Genomic DNA, 18,225 nt, shown 5'->3' on the forward strand with positions numbered 1-18,225 from the left:
TCCCTACAAACACCCCACAGCCCCTTTCCCTGAAATCACTGAAGGTTTAACACTTGCCCATTTATCTCCTCCTTCCTCAGTATCCAAGGTTCCAAACTGGTTCACCTGCACTTCACACAATCCTAGCCTACTGCATTCACTGCTCACAATATAGTCTCCTCTACAATGGGGAAATGAAGCGTAGACTGCGTGACAGCTTCGCAGAAAACCTATGATCTACTCGCAAAAATTATCCTAAGCTTCCAGTTGCAAGCCACCTCAACACACCACTCTGTTGCCTAGCCAATATCTCTGTCTCAGCTTTGCTGCATTGTGAAGTCAGTGTAAGGTGACATCATTTTCCGCTTGGCAACCCTGTAGCCTTCTGGAATCAATATCGTGTTCAAGAACTTTAGGGTTTGACTTCTCCAATAAGCTGTCCCCACTGCCACATTACCAGACCCTGTGATCATATAGTCTGGTATTACACACACCCATTGTTAACCACTAAGATTCTCCATTAACAGCCATTCATCCTCCGAGCCAGATGGTTGTCTACTCCTTTGTCTAACTGTTTTTCTGTCTCTTTGGGCTGTCTCCCCATCTATCATTTACTCCTTACCATCTCCACCCACACTATCTTCAGCACAAAAAACAATATTTTCGTAGCTACCGTCAGTTCTAAGGAAGGGTCACCTGACCCAAAATGATAACTGATTTCTTTTTATAGATGCTGCGAGACCTTCTGAGCTTTTCCAGCAATTTCTGTTTTTGTAAGAAAAATAAGTTGCTTGTCCCACATTCTTCACATGTGAAATAGGACATGAATCAGATTTTGTAACTGCATTGAATTTGTAATAGACCACACATAATCACATGGTGTGAGGTCCATCCACTGCAAGTCACTCTGATTAAATTATCTTTGAGCATGCTTTCAATCTCTTTTTGAACCTGTGCCAAATTTAGAGGGTTAAGCCTTTAAGGATGTTGCTTAACTTGAACAGCATTTCCTATATCTACATTATGCATATTTAGATTAGTAGTTCCCAGCTTCTTCCCATATCTATCTGCTCAGTGTGGCTTCACATGGCCTATTTTATTACAATGAAAACACCTGAGCCTTTTTATGTCTCATTCTCCCTTATAGGTTTCTATTTTACCTTGTGGTAAACTATCTTTACTATCTTCAGTGAGGTCTCCTTTTGTTTACCACCTAAGGATTCCTCTTTTTCCAAAGTTCTATCCATCACAGATTGAAAGTGACGACGGAAGCCAAACTTTGATTTACGAACCTACTCATTATCATCTGCCATTTCATTTGAGAATCTTACAGACTTAACTCTCTGCTGTTCCACGTGACTAGTGGTGTGCCTCAGAGGTCAGTACTGGGACATATGTTATTTTTTATTTACATGAATGATCTGGATATGAAAATAAAGGGCATGATTAGTAAGTTTGCGGTGATACAAAATTAGGAGGTATCATTGAGAGGGAAGAAGGTTATCAAAAATTACTGAGGGATCTTGATCAGATGAAGAAGCAGGCTGAGGATCGACAAATACAATTCAATGCAGATAAGTGTGAAGTGTTACACTTTGGAAAGTCAAACCAACTTATACTGTAAATGGTAAGATCCTGAAGAATGTTATGGAACAGAGGGACCCAGGAGTACACGTACATAGTTCGTTGAAAGTGGTGCCACAGTTGGACAGGGTGTTGAAGAAGGCATTTAACATGCTAGCCTTCATTGGTCAAAGCACCGAGTATAGAAATTGGGACATTATGTTACAGTTCTATAAGCCATTGATGCAGCTGCACTTGGACTGTTGTGTACAGTTTTCGTCATCCTGTTATGGGAAAGACATAATTAAACTGGAAAGTGTGAAAAGAAGATTTATCATAGCATCCTCACAGTGTGAAAAAGGCCCTTCAACCCACTAAGTCCAAACTGACTCTCAGAGCAATCCACCCAGACTCTTTCTCCACACCTAATCTACACATCCTGAATATAATGGGCAATTTAGCATGGCCAATCCACCTAGCCTGCATATGTCTGGACTGTGGGAAGAAAGCGCAGCACACAGAGAAAACCGGAGGATGTTCCAGGACTAGTGGGCCTGAGTTATAAGGATGGGTTGGTCAGGATAGGACTTTACTCCTTGGAACGTACAAGAATGAGGGATGACCATATTGAGGTGCATAAAGTCTTGAGGGGGCAGAGACATGATGAATGCATATCGTCTTTTTTCCCTGGGATGGGGAATTGAAAACTAGAGGGTGTAGGTTTAAGGTCAGAGAGGAAACATTTAAGAAGGACCTGAGGGCAACGTCTTCACACAGAGAATCATGCTTATATGAAATGGGCTACCAGAGAAAGTGGTTGAGGCATGTACAATAGCAACATCTACAAAACATTTGGATAGGTACAAGGATGGGAAGGGTTTAGAGGGATATGGACCAAATGCAGGCAATTGGAACGAACTGAGTGGGCACCATGGTTAGTATGGCCCAGTTTGGGTGAAGGGCCTGTTCCCATGCTGTGTTACTCTATGACTGTATGACTCTGTTAGTTCTCACTGCCTCAGGAAGTGGATTTGTGAACTCTAAAACAAATGAATGCTGAATTTGACACCTTTCACTGCAGAAGCAAGTTTAGGTGAACAAAGATTGTAGCAACAGGATCAGACTATTTAGCCTTCAAGTCTCTTCTTCATTAAGTGAGATCATTGCTAATGTGTGATTAACTTTAGGTGTCCATCTTTACTCCATGTTCCTTATCTGTGCCTAATCTATCACTCTCGGTTTTAAAGTTGTTCAAATGTCAATTCGTAGAAAATAATTTTAAACTTCTACCACCCTTTGTATTATTTCCTAATTTTATTTGTGAAACCCTAATGATTAATCTCTGTCCCTAGTCCTAGACTCCTGAACTAGTAAAAACTACTTCCTTTGTTTCTTTAGTTCAAATACATGTACTTCTAATGTGCTCATTTCTTTTTCCTCCAAAATATTTCACTTTGCAGTCTGTTTGGTAGAATTTTTGTATACTCTAGCTCACCATTCATTGACAATCCATTTACAGCAATTAGGATAAAGGCAAACACACTTCAACAGTGATAATAAAATGTGAGGCTGGATGAACACAGCAGGCCAAGCAGCATCTCAGGAGCACAAAAGCTGACGTTTCGGGCCTGGACCCTTCATCAGAGAGGGGGATGGGGAGAGGGAACTGGAATAAATAGGGAGAGAGGGGGAGGCGGACCGAAGATGGAGAGTAAAGAAGATAGGTGGAGAGAGTATAGGTGGGGAGGTAGGGAGGGGATAGGTCAGTCCAGGGAAGACGGACAGGTCAAGGAGGTGGGATGAGGTTAGTAGGTAGCTGGGGGTGCGGCTTGGGATGGGAGGAAGGGATGGGTGAGAGGAAGAACCGGTTAGGGAGGCAGAGACAGGTTGGACTGGTTTTGGGATGCAGTGGGTGGAGGGGACGAACTGGGCTGGTTTATGGATGCAGTAGGGGAAGGGGAGATTTTGAAACTGGTGAAGTCCTTCAACAGTGACTATCTCCTAAGGTTGACAACAAAATAATAATATCTGGATGTAGCTTGATGTGAATATTTAAAAGAAAAATCATGAGAATATGAAAGATCTAAAATGCTGAAGTACAATGAACAAAAACACAGCAGGTTCATAAATTTAAATTTATCAGAGGAGTAGAACTGTTTCTTATTTCTAGCAGAACATACATTTGACAAAGTTGTTAGAAAAATGGTAGCTCAATCTAACCAATTTTGAAACTGCAAGGGCTGGCTCAGAATTCTATGAAACATCAGGACCTTCAGCTGCTAAGTCATAATTGAAATCAAAAATTGACCCTTTTTCAGAATAATACAGCAACATTGATGTTGAATTTGAAATACTTCTCCCTTTATTCAAAAATAGTTGGGTTTTATAGTGGGTGTGACAAGGACATCCAGATGAACTTCATAGAATGTGAGTATCCTGATCGAGACTGTTAACCTGGTCAAATCAGGGAGCCCTGGCTGACAGATATAATTAAGAGTGTCAGAGGTTCTGTTCACTCTGAAAGATGGCTCTGAGGACACTGGACCAGTGTCGAGCACTATGTACGTGCAAAGGAAGGATGACTTGGAGACGGAATAATAACTTCTATGGAGTTATTTCTGTGGTGGCGAGATAAAAAAAAGCTCCTAAAGAAAATCATTCACAGCAGTTGTCTTTTAGTTGAGGAATGCTATTCTTTCGGAAGCTTGACCTGTCCAGTCCTGCTGCCAGAAAGTAGGCCCGGCATTTGGAAAGAATGAATTTTTTTCTAGGCAAATGATACTAGGGCAGATTAAAAGCAATGAGTTATTCTTCTGGCAGCTTGTGGACCTGCAGCTTTTTTGATTATCAGGAACATAATGTTTCATGAGGCACCAGATACTAAAACCTTTCAAGAGTTGATGTATTTAGCTAAGGAATATTACAACCCTAAGCCACCTCTAATTCTGAGATGATATCAGTTTTACTCGGCATTTTGAGAACCAGTGGAATCTGTGTTGGGATTGTTCACAAAGTTAGTACGCTTGGCAGAGGTGTGTGAGCTTGGTTTAACCCTTAATGAGATGCTGAAAGTCATTTGGTGTTCAGGATTTAATGATGTAGCCATGCAAAAGCACTTACTAGCTGAAGCCCAGCAGAACTTCAAACATGATGTGGAGGTGCTGCTGTTGGACTGGGATGGACAATGTCAGAAGTCACATGTTATGGGTTATAGGTTATACCCTAATAGGTTTATTTGAGATCACAAACTTTTGGAGGGCTTCCTCTTAGTCAAGTGTAAATGAGAAAATGTAGCAAGTGGAGCCTATGAGCTGCAGAGTATGTCAATGGAAATTATTATGGTCCAGGCCAGACACCCCTCAAAATATTTCAAGAAGGTAGCCTAGACTCTAACATTTTCTTATTTTTAAAGGTAGATGTGAAGTGGATGTTCCAGGTATGATAGAACAAATCAAATCACCCAGCTTAAAGCAAAACAGAATTTATTTAAACATTATTGTTTAAACATGAACAAAAGAATGCAGAATTTAGAATAACTTAACTACTGGAAAACTTAGCCAACCCAATACAGTAACAGTTATGAATGAACTGTTCTAATATAGGAACATCCGATAAACATACCCCTTGGCAAGAAGGTAAAGTCACACACAAATTCTTACAGGTAGGATTCTAATCCAGGAGGGAACAACAAGAGAGATTTCAGAGAAAGTCAGTTAGGAATCATTTACTGAAGCTTGCAACCCTTCTGGGGCTTGAACAGCGAAACAAAACTAGAAGGCCTGAACTGGGAGAACTGGCCACTCCCCTTCTGTTGTTAAATTGTTTTCAAAAAACCCTGAGGCCTCTTAAACCATGACACTTCAGCTATCTGGCTTGACAACCTCTCTTCCAAAAAACCCAGAACAAAATCACCTTTTGTCACAAAGAGGACACCCTCTCCAGGCTGACTGAGCTTGGGGAAAGCAATAAAAGCAAATGCACAGCCTCACTCAGGACATATCCTGAAGGGAGGCTTCTAGAATAGCCCACTGTAAAACGCCATAACAAAGCCAAGCCTTGGCCAAATAGTTAACATTTTTTCAGGATCTGGGCAGGCAAGTTATATTTGCTGCCTGTATGCAGACTGAAGATGGCAAAAAAATTCCACTAGACCTGAATTACCTAAGAGCAGTATAGACCAGTATCCAGGAGAGTGCACACCCTGGACAGCGCACCTATTACAGAGATTTGGTTAAGGATGGGACAGGATTGGCAGCTTAATGTTCCAGGATACAGATGTTTCTGGCAGGATACAGGGGGACGTAGAAGGGGTTGCACTACTTGTTAAGAAGACAATCACAGCCGGACTATGGGTGGACACCTCGTATGGCTCGTACAATAACGCAATATGGGCAGACCTCAGGAACAGGAAGGGTGCAATCAGAATGTTTAAGACTTACTATAGTCCTCCCAACAGCCAGCAGGAGGTAGAAGAACAGAAATGTAGGCAGATTTTGGCAATATGTAAAAGTGACAAGGTTCTTGTCAATTGTGATTTTAACTTCTCATATATTGACTCGGACTCTCTTAGTACCTTGGGGCACAGATGGGAAAGAGTTTGTAAGAATCATCCAGGAGGGCTTCTTGAAACAGAATGTAGATAGTCCAATTAGGAAATGGGCTGTACTGGACCATGTATTGGGAAATGAGCCTGGCCAGGTGGTTGACGTCTCAGTAAGAAGCAACTTGGGAACAGTGATCACAATTCTGTAAGCTTTACAGGTACTGATGGATAAAGATAAGTGCGGTTAACAGGTGCTAAGTTGGGGAGGCTATTTAAAATAATATTAGGCAGGACGTGAAGAATGTAAATTGGAGGGCAAAGCAACATCTGGTATGTGGGAAGCTTTCGAGGCTAAGTTACTAGGAACTCAGGGCAAGCACATTCCTGGAAGGATGAAGGATAAGTATGGTGAATTTGGAGAATCTTGGATAATGAGAGAAATTGTGAATCAAATCAAAAAGAAAAAGGAAGCATTTGCCAAGGCCAGGAGGCTGGGTATACACAAGGTAAGGCTGGAATGCTGGTAAAGTCAAAAGAAACTTAAGCAAAGAGTCAGGAGGGCTGAAAGGTATCGTGAAAAGTCATTGGCCAACAGAATTAAGGAAAATTCCAAGGCTTTTCACACATCTACAAAGAGCAAGAGGGTGGCCAGGGAGAGCGTTGACCCATTCAAGAACAGGGAAAGGTGTGAAGGCAGAGGAAATGGGTGAGGTTTTAATTGAATCCTTTGCGTCTGTAATGACCGTAGAGAAAGACTTGGTCGATGATGAATTTGGATAAGGGTGTGTAGATAGTTTGGGGTCATGTTGAGATCAAAAATGAAAAACATAAAGGTAGACAAGTCCCCAGGGCCTGATGGGATATACCCCAGAATACTGAGAGAGGCAAGGGAGGAAATATTTGGGGCCTTGAATGAAATCTTTGTATCAGAGGTTAGATCAGAGGATTGGAGAATTGCCAATATTGTTCCTTTTTTAAAGAAGATTGCAAATATAATCCAACTAATTGCAGGCCAGTGAGCCTTACGCCAGTGGGTTAGGGAAATTATTGGAGAGGATTCTTCAAGATTCTACAAAACCCTGGTGAGACCTTGGAATATTGTGCCCAGTTCTGGTCGCCCTATTATAGGAAAGATGTGGAGGCTTTGGAGAGGGTGCAAAGGAGGTTTGCCAGGCTGCTGCCTGAACTGGAGGGCTTGTCTTACGAGGAGAGGTTGACTGAGCTCGGACTTTTCTCTCTGGAGAAAGGAAGGAAGAGAGGTGACTTGATCGAGGTGTACAAGGTAATGAGAGGCATGGATAGAGTCGATAGCCAGAGACATTTCCCCAAGGCAGGATTGACTGCCATGAGGGGTTATAGTTTTAAGGTGTTAGGAGGAAGGTATAGAGGAGATGTCAGAGGGAGGTTCTTCACCCAGAGAGTTGTCAGCACATGGAATACTTTGCCAGTGGTAGTCGTGGAAGCAGAGTCATTAGTGACATTTAAGCGACTGCTGGACATGCACATGGACAGCAGTGAATTGAGGGGAATATAGGTTAGGTTATTTTATTTTTGGATTAGGATTAATCCACGGCACAACATCGTGGGCTGAAGGGCCTGTACTGTGCTGTACTTTTCTACGTTCTGTGTTCTATAGGATTTACTCACAATTGGAAATAAGTGGGCATATTAGCGAAAGATAACATGGTTTTGAGAAGAGGAGGTCGTGTCTCAGTAACTTGATTGAGCTTTTTGAAGAAGTGACAAAGATAATCGACAAGGGTAGGGCAGTGGAACTTTCCTTGGATCAGTGAATTATTACAGAAAATTCATACGTAACCTGGCCTCCATCCAGCACCCTTACATCTCCTGTTGAAAAAGCATCAGCCTTGGAAATGGTAGCCAAGATGTAGCCTTTAGAGAAGTGAAGAACCAGCTTTCATCATCTGAGGAGTTGCACTCTATGATCCCAAGCGAGATCTGGTGTTGACATGCGATGCCTCCCCATATGGTATCAGGGTAGTGTTGGCTCATAGATGGCCCATTAGAAAGGGTGATAAGTTAGAATCCTATTGGACATGTGCATGAAGACTTCTTTGGGGTCTACATTCTAAGAAGAGCTTGATTGTTCATTGTGCTCATTAGTTTTTATAGATGTCAATAATTTTGAAATTGATCTTAAATTTTTTTTTGGCTTCATATAGCAAAGCTAATTTTTAAAAAATTTGACACAAGAAATATACTTTCTTTCCTTCCTCAGGATCAGAATTCTCTGGTTGAGCCAAGTCCAGGTACAAGCCAAACTTCGAATACCTGTCCAAACCCTGGCAACAACTACATTAACAATTCACAACAAGCAGCAATAAAGCAGCAGTTGATTGAGAAGAAACAGGTCATACAGCGGCACCTATTGGAGCAACAGAAACAGCTGCTTCTTCATCAACAAATTCTTGCAGATCCGGTACACTTTTTCCTCATAATTGTGCTAACCTGCATGTATTTTAAGAATGTAGTTTTTGCTTTTTTTATAGCAAATCAGAGTATGATGTCCAAACTGTTTAGGATTCTATCTCCCATTCATTTTCAAAGTGTTTCTTTGTATAGGATTGAGAAAGCTAGTGTACAATGTTTCCCCTAACCTGTACTGCGCTTAAACCTGTTTTGCCTAAAGGAACTGCCATTAATGACCATGATTTTAATTTAGTATAGAGGTTTGTAGTGAGATGGGGTGAACTATCATACTGGTCCAGAATGAGGATCAGGCAATCGCACTTAAATGCAACTTTGGCTCCTCTTCCCAATGTCTCCATCTGACAGTAATTAGCAGAAGATTGAGAGGTTCTAAAGTCACCCATGGACATATAATGAGTAGTCCCATGAACAGCCCTCAGGCCTCTCATTATGGCTGATTTACAGAGCTGATTTTCCATTCTTTCAGCAATGCGCATTACATGTCTCCAGTCTATTTTAAGAACAGCAGCGACCATAAGGAATGAGTTTCCAATTGAGCACATTTTCTCCATTGTACCAATATGCAAAGGTTGAGCCACTTATTAAATAGAGTAGAGGGTGCTTGTTTCTACTTTTTTTCTTTCCTCTGGGTACATATCTTTACTAAAGTCTTCTTACCAGATAATAAAGCTATAAAGCACCAAACAATGAGTTATTGGTTAATTTTGCCGCTTCTAAACATTTAATGTAGCCAAAGTTATTTGTTTTGAAAACATTAGGCTCAATATCTTGCATAAATGTCTGCCTGTTATATGTGGACTGAATACTGAATGTATGCTGCAATCTGCAATCTGCAATGCTTTAACCTGGAAAAGTGCAGATTAAAAAGAAAAATAATTCCATTTATATATTGTCTTTTGTGACCTTGGACCATCCTAAAACTTGTTTCAGCCACTAAAGTTCAAAGTTGTGCACAGCCAGGTCCCCCAAACAGCAATGTGATAATGACCAGGTAACCTTTACGTTGTGCTACTGATGAAGAATAAGTAATGCCCAGAACATTAGAATACTTGCCCTGTCTTTTTCAAAATAGTGACACAGGATCTTATGTGCATTTAAATTACATGGAAATGGCACTGAACATGGCATCCAGGATTGTGCCCAGATCCCCACCAGCAAAGTTTGCAACAAATCAGAGGTACCGTATTCTCATTTAACCCTGGTGCCACTCTAGTGATAGAATCGTACTCCCTGAAACATGGTGGGAACTGAGAAGTTGCACTGCAAGCGGCCATGGAATTGCCACTCACTCCAAGGTTAAATACAGCTTTTGAATGTAACACTCTCCAATGTAGTTGGTGGATTCCTCTGTATTTAACTACTTTTGTTGGAAGTTTCAGGGCGGATGCCAACAAATTCTCATGACCAAACAAAATTATTATCATTGGAATCCAGGGGTTGAGGAGTTGGAATTCAACCTTATTGTCTGACAAGGAGCTCCTGTTTCTCTCCCTACATCTCCCCAATTTTCCACTCTTCTTCCAGTCCAAATGTACCCATGCATAAGCCTCTGTGTACTGTCATCTACTGTATATACCAGGGTCAATGCTCCTGAACTAGTGAGTGGATACTTCAATGTATTGGCAAAGTGGTGGTGTGCTACTGCTATTTGAGGTAGGACTTCTCACTGGTGATTGCTATTTGGAACCATTTCATAGAGTCATAGAGGTTTACAGCATGGAAACATGTCCTTCGGACCAACTTGTCCATGTGCTTATTTTTCACAATGAAAAAAAAATCACATTTGCCTGTGTTTAGTCCACATCCCACCATACCTATTCCGTCCATGTACCTGTCTAAATATTTCTTAAATGACAAAATTGTGCTCACTTCCACAACTACCTCTGGTAGCGCATTTCAGAAATTGGCCACCGTCTGTGTGAAAAAGGTGCCTCTCTAGATCCTTTTGTACCACTCCCCTTTCACCTTATCCAATGCCTTCTAATTTTAGACTCCTCCTTTGGGAAAAGGCTATTGGCTGACTAGCTTATCTGTGCCTCTCGTGATTTTATAGACTTCTAAAAGGCCACCCCTTAGTTTCCTACACTTCAGGGAAAAAAAGTCCCAGCCTATCCAACATTGCCTTATAACGCAAACCTTCCAGCCCAGATGGCATCCTAGTAAATCTTTTCTGCACTATTGCAAGCTTAGTAATACCCTTTCCATAGTGGGGCAATCGGAGCTGCACACAGTACTCCGAATGTGACCTCACCAATGTCTTGTACAGGCTGCATCAAGATGTCCCAAGTCATGTACTCAATGCTCTGACTTTTGAAAGTAAGCCTGCCGAAAGCCGCCTTCACCTCCCTGTCTACATGTGACTCCAGTTTCAGGGAGCTATGAACCTGAACCCCTTGATCTCTTTGTTCTATCACACTCATCAGAGCCCTACCATTTACTGTGTAAGTCCTACCCTCATTTAACTGACCAAAATGCAGCACCTTGCATTTATCTAAATTAAACTTCATCTGCTATTCTTCAGCCCACTGGCCTAGTTGATCAAGATGTTGCTGCATTCTCAGATAACCTTCTTTACTGTCCACTATACCACCAATCTCCATGTTATCCGCAAACTGACTAACCATACCTCCTAAATTTTCATCATAAATCATTTATTTAAATGATGAATGACAGTGGGCCCAGCACCAAATCGGCCTCCAGTCTGAAAACAGCCCTCCAGCACAACCCTCTGTTTTCTACCGTCAAGCCAATTTTGTATCCTGTTAGCTAGGGGCAGCACGGTGGCTCAGTGCAGCCTCACAGCACCAGGGACTTAGGTTCAATACCAGCCTCGGGCGACTGTCTGTGTGGAATTTGCACATTCTCCCTGCATCTGTGTGGGTTTCCTCTGGGTGATCTGGTTTCCCCCAGCAGTCTAAACATGTGCAGGCTAGGTGGATCGGCTATGCTAAATTGCCCATAGTGTTCAGGGGTGTGTGGGTTATAGGGGAATGGGTCTGGGTGGGATGCTTCAAGGGGTGGTGTGGACTTGTTGGGCCGAGGGGTCTGTTTCCACACTGTGGGGAATTGAATCTAATCTAGTTGTCTGTGGATCCCATGAAATTTAACCTGACTGAGCAACCTACCTTATCAAAGGCCTTGCTAAAGTCCATGTAGATAAAGTCTCAATAACTCTTCAAGCTTGAGTAACTCCTACAAAATGTATAATGTGTCAATAAGAAAGAAATGAGATAATTGTAACTCTTGAACAGTTTTTTAAACGTATGTCTGATGGTGAACTGTTCCTAAACACAATGTGCGGCAGTTCTTACAATGGAATGATAGGTTTTGAAATGCATGGAGGGGTGTTCAGGTCAAACTTGTTTGGTTGGATGTGACCTCCTACTTTTCCACTTCCATTCAGTTCACAGCTGAAATACTTTCTCATCTAAATGGTCTACTTTTCAAAGAGTTAGATCTCTGCTGGGGATTTCACCAGCTCTAGTTGCAGAAGGAGGAAGCCATGGGCAAGAAATTGGGAACTAGTGATTTTGGGACCTGTAACATATAATGCAGATTGTGTGAATGGAATAATTTGATCTACCCAGAACCAACAAAGAAATAGCCCATTGTTGACCGATTTCGTCACATCTGGTGATGTCACAAAGCATTTTCAGTCACTATAGCTGTGTGCTGTATACACCATTGTCAGATTTGGTCTGTTACTCCTCTGCCAGGACTGTAGACTTTTAGCCTTAAGGAAAGATTGGACAGGCTTATTTCAGAATATAAGAGATTCAGGAAAGATTTGAATGAGCTGTGTGAGAGGCTTAGCTCAAGAGGTAAGAAGGATCTTTGCACCTTAGTAAGGGGTGTCAATAACAAGAAAGCATAGATTGAAAATAATTAGCAAAGGGATTAGATAGGAGTTGGTGATGTTTTCACCCAGAGAACAGTGAGGCTCTGCAAATCACTGTTTAAAAGGGTGGTTGAGTCAAAAACATAGAACAGTACAGCTCAGTGCAGGCCTTTTGGCCCACAATATTGTGATGACCTATTATCGTACTCTAAAATCAAACTAACCTGCATACCCTTCATTTTACTATCATCCATGTGCCTATCCAGGGGTAACTTAAATGTCCCTAATGTATCTGACTCTACCACCACCGCTGGCAGTGCATTCCACACACTCTCTGTGTAAATAGCCTACCTCTGACATCACCCCTATACCTTTCTCCAATCACCTTAAAATTATGCCCCCTCATGATAGCCATTTCCACCCTGGGAAAAAGTCTTTGGCTATCCACTCTATCTATGCCTGTCATCATTTTGTACACCTCTATCAAGTTGCCTCCCATTGTTCTTCGCTCCAATGAGAAAAGCTCTCGCTCCCTCGACTTTTTCTCATAAGACCTGCCCTCCAGTCCAGGCAGGATCCTGGTAAATCTCCTGTGCACTCTCTCTAAAGCTTCCACATCCTTCCTATGATAAGGCAACTAGAACCGAACACAATATTTCAAGCGTGGTCTAACCAGGATTTTATAGAGCTGCAGCATATCCTCATGGCTCTGAAACTCAATCCCCTTGCCAATGAAAGCCAACACACCATATGCCTTCTTAACAACCCTATCAACTTTGGCAGCAACTTTGAGGGATCTATGAATGTGGACACCAAGATCCCCTGTTCCTCCACACTGCCAAGAATCCTGCCATTAACTCAGAATTCTGCATTCAAATTCGACCTTCCACAATGAATTACTTCACACTTTTTTGGCTTGAAATCCATCTGCAAATGCTTTGCCCATTTCTGCATCCTGTCAAAGCCCCAGTGCAACTTACACCAGCCAGCCACACTATCCACAACTCCACCAACCTTCATGTTATTAGCAAACTTACTAACACCCCTTCCACTTCCTCATCCAAATCATTTATAAAGACCGCAAAGAGCAGAGGTCCCAGGAAGATCCCTGCAGAACACTACTGGTCACCAAGATTCAGGCTAAATACTTTCCATCTGCTACCACCCTCTGTCTTCCATTGGACAGCCAATTCTGTATCCAGACAGCCAAATTTCCCTGAATCCCATGCCTCCTGACTTTCTGAATGAGCCCTACCATAGGGAACCTTATCAAATGCCTTGTTAAAACCCATAAGCACCACATCCACTGGTCTATATTCATCAATGTGTTCTTGAACAAGGGAATAACATTTGCCCCCCCTCCAATCATCTGGTACTACTCTAATGGACAGTGAGGACGCAAAGATCATTGCCAAAGGTGCAGCAATTTCTTCCCTCATTTCCTGTAATAACCTTCAGTATATCCCATCTGGCCCGGGGTACTAATCTATCTGCATGCTTTTTAAAATTTCTAGCACATCCTCCCTCCTAACATAACCTGTTGGAGCATATCTGCCTGTTTCATGCTGTTAACACAAACGACAAGATCTCTCTCACTGGTGAATCCTTAAGCATAGTATTCATTAAAGACCTCCTCTACCTCCTCCAACTACACGCACAAGTTGCCTCCACTATCCCTGATCAGCCCTACCCTTACTTGGCCATCCTCTTATTCCTAACATAGGTATAGAACACCTTGGGGTTTTCCTTAATCCTACCCACCAAGGCTTTTTCATGACCCCTTCTAGCTTTCCTAAGTCCATTCTTCAGTTCCTTCCTGGCTGTCTTGTAACCCTCTTACAGCCCTGTCCGATCCTTGCTTCCTCAACCTTAAGTAAGTTTCCTTCTTCCTCTTGACTAGATCTTCCACATGTCTTGTCATCCAAGCTTCCTTCACCTTACCATCCCTTCCTTGCCTCAGTGGGACAAACCGAGCACTCTCAGCGAGCGCTCCCTAAACAACGTCCACATTTCTGTTGTGCATTTCCCTGAGAATATCTGTTCCCAACTTATGCTCTGCAGTTCTTGCCTAATAGTATCATAGTAATTGCTCCTCCCCCAATTAAATGCTTTCGTGTCCTGTCTACTCCTATCCCTCTCCATGACAATAGTATAGATTGGGGAGATGTGATCACTATCACCGAAATGCTCTCCTACCAAGAGATCTGACACCTGGCCTGGTTTGTTGCCAAGCACCAAATCCAATATGGCTTCTCCTTTAGTCAGCCTACTTACATATTGAGTCAGAAAGCCTTCCTGGACACAGCTGACACAATCTGTTCCATCCAAACTATTTGCACTTAGGAGGTTCCAGTCGAATTTTGGGAAATTCAAGACACGAATGACAGAAGAGACTCAACAACCCTCAGACTTCTGCACATTTCCATAATTTGGCTCCTAATCTGTTCCTTAGTGTCTCTGTGGCTACTGGGGGGCTCTGTAGAAAACTCCTAATAAAGTGACTGCTCCTTTCCTGTTTCTGACATCCACCATACTGACTCAGTCGTCAAACCTTCCTTGATGGCCTCCCTTTCTGCAGCTGTGTACTATCCCTGATTAACAATACCACTCCCCCACCTCTTTTATCTCCCTCCCTATTTCTTTTGAAACATCTAAACTCCAGAACATCCAACAACCATTCCTGACCCCTGTGATATCCAAGTCTCCATAATGGCCACAACATTGAAGCTCGAATTACTGATCCATGTTCTATGTTCATCACCCTGATTCCAGACACTTCTTTCATTAAATAGATAGACTTGAATCTATCACACTGACTGAAACTTTTGCCTTATCGACTGTTTTTCCTTCCTCACAGACTCCCTAGACGTTGTATCTACCACATCCTCTGATCTAGTTCCCATTCCCCTGCCAATCTAGTTTAAACCCTCTTGAAGAGATCTAGCAAACCCCCTGCTCAGGAACTTGGTGCCCCTCCAGTTCAGGTGCAACTGATTCTTATTGTACAGGCCCCACCTTCCCCAGACGCTATCCCAGTGATCCACATATCTGAAGCCCTTCCTCCTACACCAGCTCCGTAGCCATGTGTTCAGCTGCACTCACTCCTAGCCTCACTAGCCCATGGCACCGGTAGTAATCCTAATTTTACTACTCTGCCTGTCCTGCCTTTGACCTTCCAACCTGACTTCCTATATTCACTTGTCAGGTCCTCATCCCTTTTCCTAGTTGTGACATTGGTACCGATGGGTACCATGACTTCTGGCTGCTCGCCTTCCCCCTTAAGAATCTTGTAGACTCGATCCAAGTCAACCCTGACTCTGGCCCCCAGGAGGTAACATACCATCTGGGAATCTCATTTGCAACCATTGAATTTCCTATTTGTTCCCTTAACCATTGAATCTCCTATCACTATTGTTCTCCCATTCTCTCCCATTCCATTCTGAGCCTCAGAGCCGGGCTCTGTGCCCGAGACCTGGCCGCTATGGCTTTCCCCTGGTCTCCCCCAACAGTGTCCAAAGTGGTATACTTATTATTGAGGGAAATGGCCACAAAGGATCCCAGTACTATCTGCCATTCCCTTTCCCGCTCCTGACAGTCACCCAGCTACCTTTATCCTGTAACATAGGTGTGACTACCTCCTCTCTATCAACCCATCTTCTTCCCGAATGATGCGGAGTTCATCCAGTTTCAGCTCCAGTTCCCTAATGCGATCTGTGAGTTGTTGGAGTTGGATGCACTTCTCGCAGGTAAAGTCAGCAGGGACACTAGTGGTGACCCTTACCTCCCACATCCTACAAGAGGAGCATGTAATTGCCTTAGCTTCCATCCCCTCTGCTCTAAATTTCCAAAACAGATGAAGAGAAAGCCTTGTGGACTCCTAATTCAAAACACGAGGCCTTCATCCCTTGCTTTAAACACTGCTCATGGATCTTGGCTTTCATGTGTGTTGACGTGTTCAGTGAAAATGAGCTACTTCCCTACACAGTGCTCTAGTCAGTTGAACCTCCACTCTGTCCGGCCTCTAGTCTGCCTGGCTGGGCCTCTGACATAACTTAGTAACTAGTTGTCAGCAGCATTAGTGAAGTCTATGTAAAGGACATGTCTAGCACATCCATTTCACCCGTCAGGCTGAGAGTCTGCTGGGATTATATGAAGTAGGGAAAAAGGAAAAATAAGTTTTGTTTTCAAGATGTTACTTTTGAATTACTGATTGAGTAACAACTGACTAATTTTTAGCAGAAAATGAACACACAGGATCAACCTAGCAGGCATTTGACTAGGCCACCTCCAGATTATAAAGAACAAAGGCGAAATCTAGTTGGAATTCCACAGCCAAGTCAGTTTCCAGGTAATGAAAAATGTAATATTGCACCTTGAACTTTGTTTTCTATTGCAATAATAATGTTACAAAATATAAATGTATTTTGCGTTAATTGTTTTTTTTTATTCTGAATAATATGGATTCTAATAGATGTTTAAGATTATAAATTGTTCAGTACGGGAAGATTTACAATTGTCATGATCCTCTCAGTTTGGTTAGGTTAAAAAAGTAAAGTCGCCATTGTCTTAGCATATCATCGAGCTGCTCTCATAAGCGGCATGGTTGTTGATTTTTAATCTAAGAGTCACCGCACCTCAGGCAAGGTGAGAGTTTGCGAAGGAGAGTCCATCATGGTAATCTCAACTAGTGTGGGAATTTAACCCACACTGTTGACATCACTCTGCATTGCAAACCAGCCATTATGCCAAACTTAGCGAACCAACCCCAGAATGGCAACTGCAAGAGGAAGGCTATGGACAAGGAGAACAATATATAGCAATCATCAACTTCACCAAGACATACAAGAGGAGTTCTGAGAAAAATGTTTTTCACCCAGAAGGTGACAGAAATATGAAAAGTGGAGACAGGCACTGTTGCAACATTTAAGAAGAATGAGCACTTAAAACGCCTTGGCATAGTAGGCTGTGAACGACATGTCTGTACTGAGCCAAAGGGTTTGTTTTTATGCTGTCAGACTGTACGACTTCTATTCTCTGTCGGAGAAAGCTTGCTGCCTAACACCAGGGAATGCCACATCTTCATCAACGAGTTGCTCGAACGGAAGATGCTGCACTAACATTCCACGCCACAGAACACCTTCAGCAACAAATGGGCAAATTCTTTTGTGTGTGGCAGTCTTAAGCAGAAGCTAGGGAGTGTTAATTGGGAGGAGCTGTTATTGGGCAAGTCCACATTTGACATGTGGGAGTTGATTAAAGACCTTCTGATCAGAGCTCAGGACCGGCATGTTCTTGTAAAGAGGAGAAATAAAGATGGCAAGGTAAGAACCCCTTTAATAACAAGGAAGGCTGCGTATTTAGTCAAAAGGCAAAGACAAACATATGTAAGGTTTAGGAAGTTAAATCAGACAGGGCCCATGAGGAATATAAAGAAAGTCGGAAAGAACTCAAGACATAACAAAGTGTAAAGCTGGATGAGCACAGCAGGCCAAGCAGCATCAGACGAGCAGGAAAGCTGACGTTTCAGGCCTAGACCCTTCTTCAGAAATTGGAGAGGAGAAGGCGATTCTGAAATAAACAGGGAGCGAGGAGGAGGCAGATAGAAGATGAATAAAGGAGGAAATAGATGAAGAGGAGACAGACAGGTCAAAGAGGCGGGTGTGCTGCCAGTAAAGGTGAGCATAGGTGGGGAGTTAGGGAGTGGATAGGTCAGTCCAGGGAGAATGGACAGGTCAAGGGGGCAGGATGAGGCTAGTAGGTAGGACATGGGGGTGAGGCTTGAGGTGGGAGGAGGAGTATGTGGGAGGAAGGACAGGCTAGGGAGGCAGAGACAAGCTGAGCTGGCTTTGGA

The 18,225-nt window shown here is 42.7% G+C and overlaps 1 protein-coding gene across 1 annotated transcript in view; it reads left to right on the forward strand.

The window, feature by feature from the left end:
- Positions 1 to 17,191, forward strand: part of LOC125453701 (mastermind-like protein 2) — a 430,368-nt gene extending 413,177 nt beyond the window's left edge. Inside the window, exons 4-6 of the mRNA XM_059646963.1 lie at positions 8,325 to 8,525; positions 16,611 to 16,722; positions 17,112 to 17,191. Of these exons, the coding sequence (XP_059502946.1) occupies positions 8,325 to 8,525; positions 16,611 to 16,722; positions 17,112 to 17,191 (393 nt within the window). The remainder of the gene's footprint in view (positions 1 to 8,324; positions 8,526 to 16,610; positions 16,723 to 17,111) is intronic.
- Positions 17,192 to 18,225: the final 1,034 nt, after the last annotated feature.

Source organism: Stegostoma tigrinum, chromosome 6 (genome assembly GCF_030684315.1).
Source record: "Stegostoma tigrinum isolate sSteTig4 chromosome 6, sSteTig4.hap1, whole genome shotgun sequence".
Lineage (NCBI taxonomy): Eukaryota > Metazoa > Chordata > Chondrichthyes > Orectolobiformes > Stegostomatidae > Stegostoma > Stegostoma tigrinum.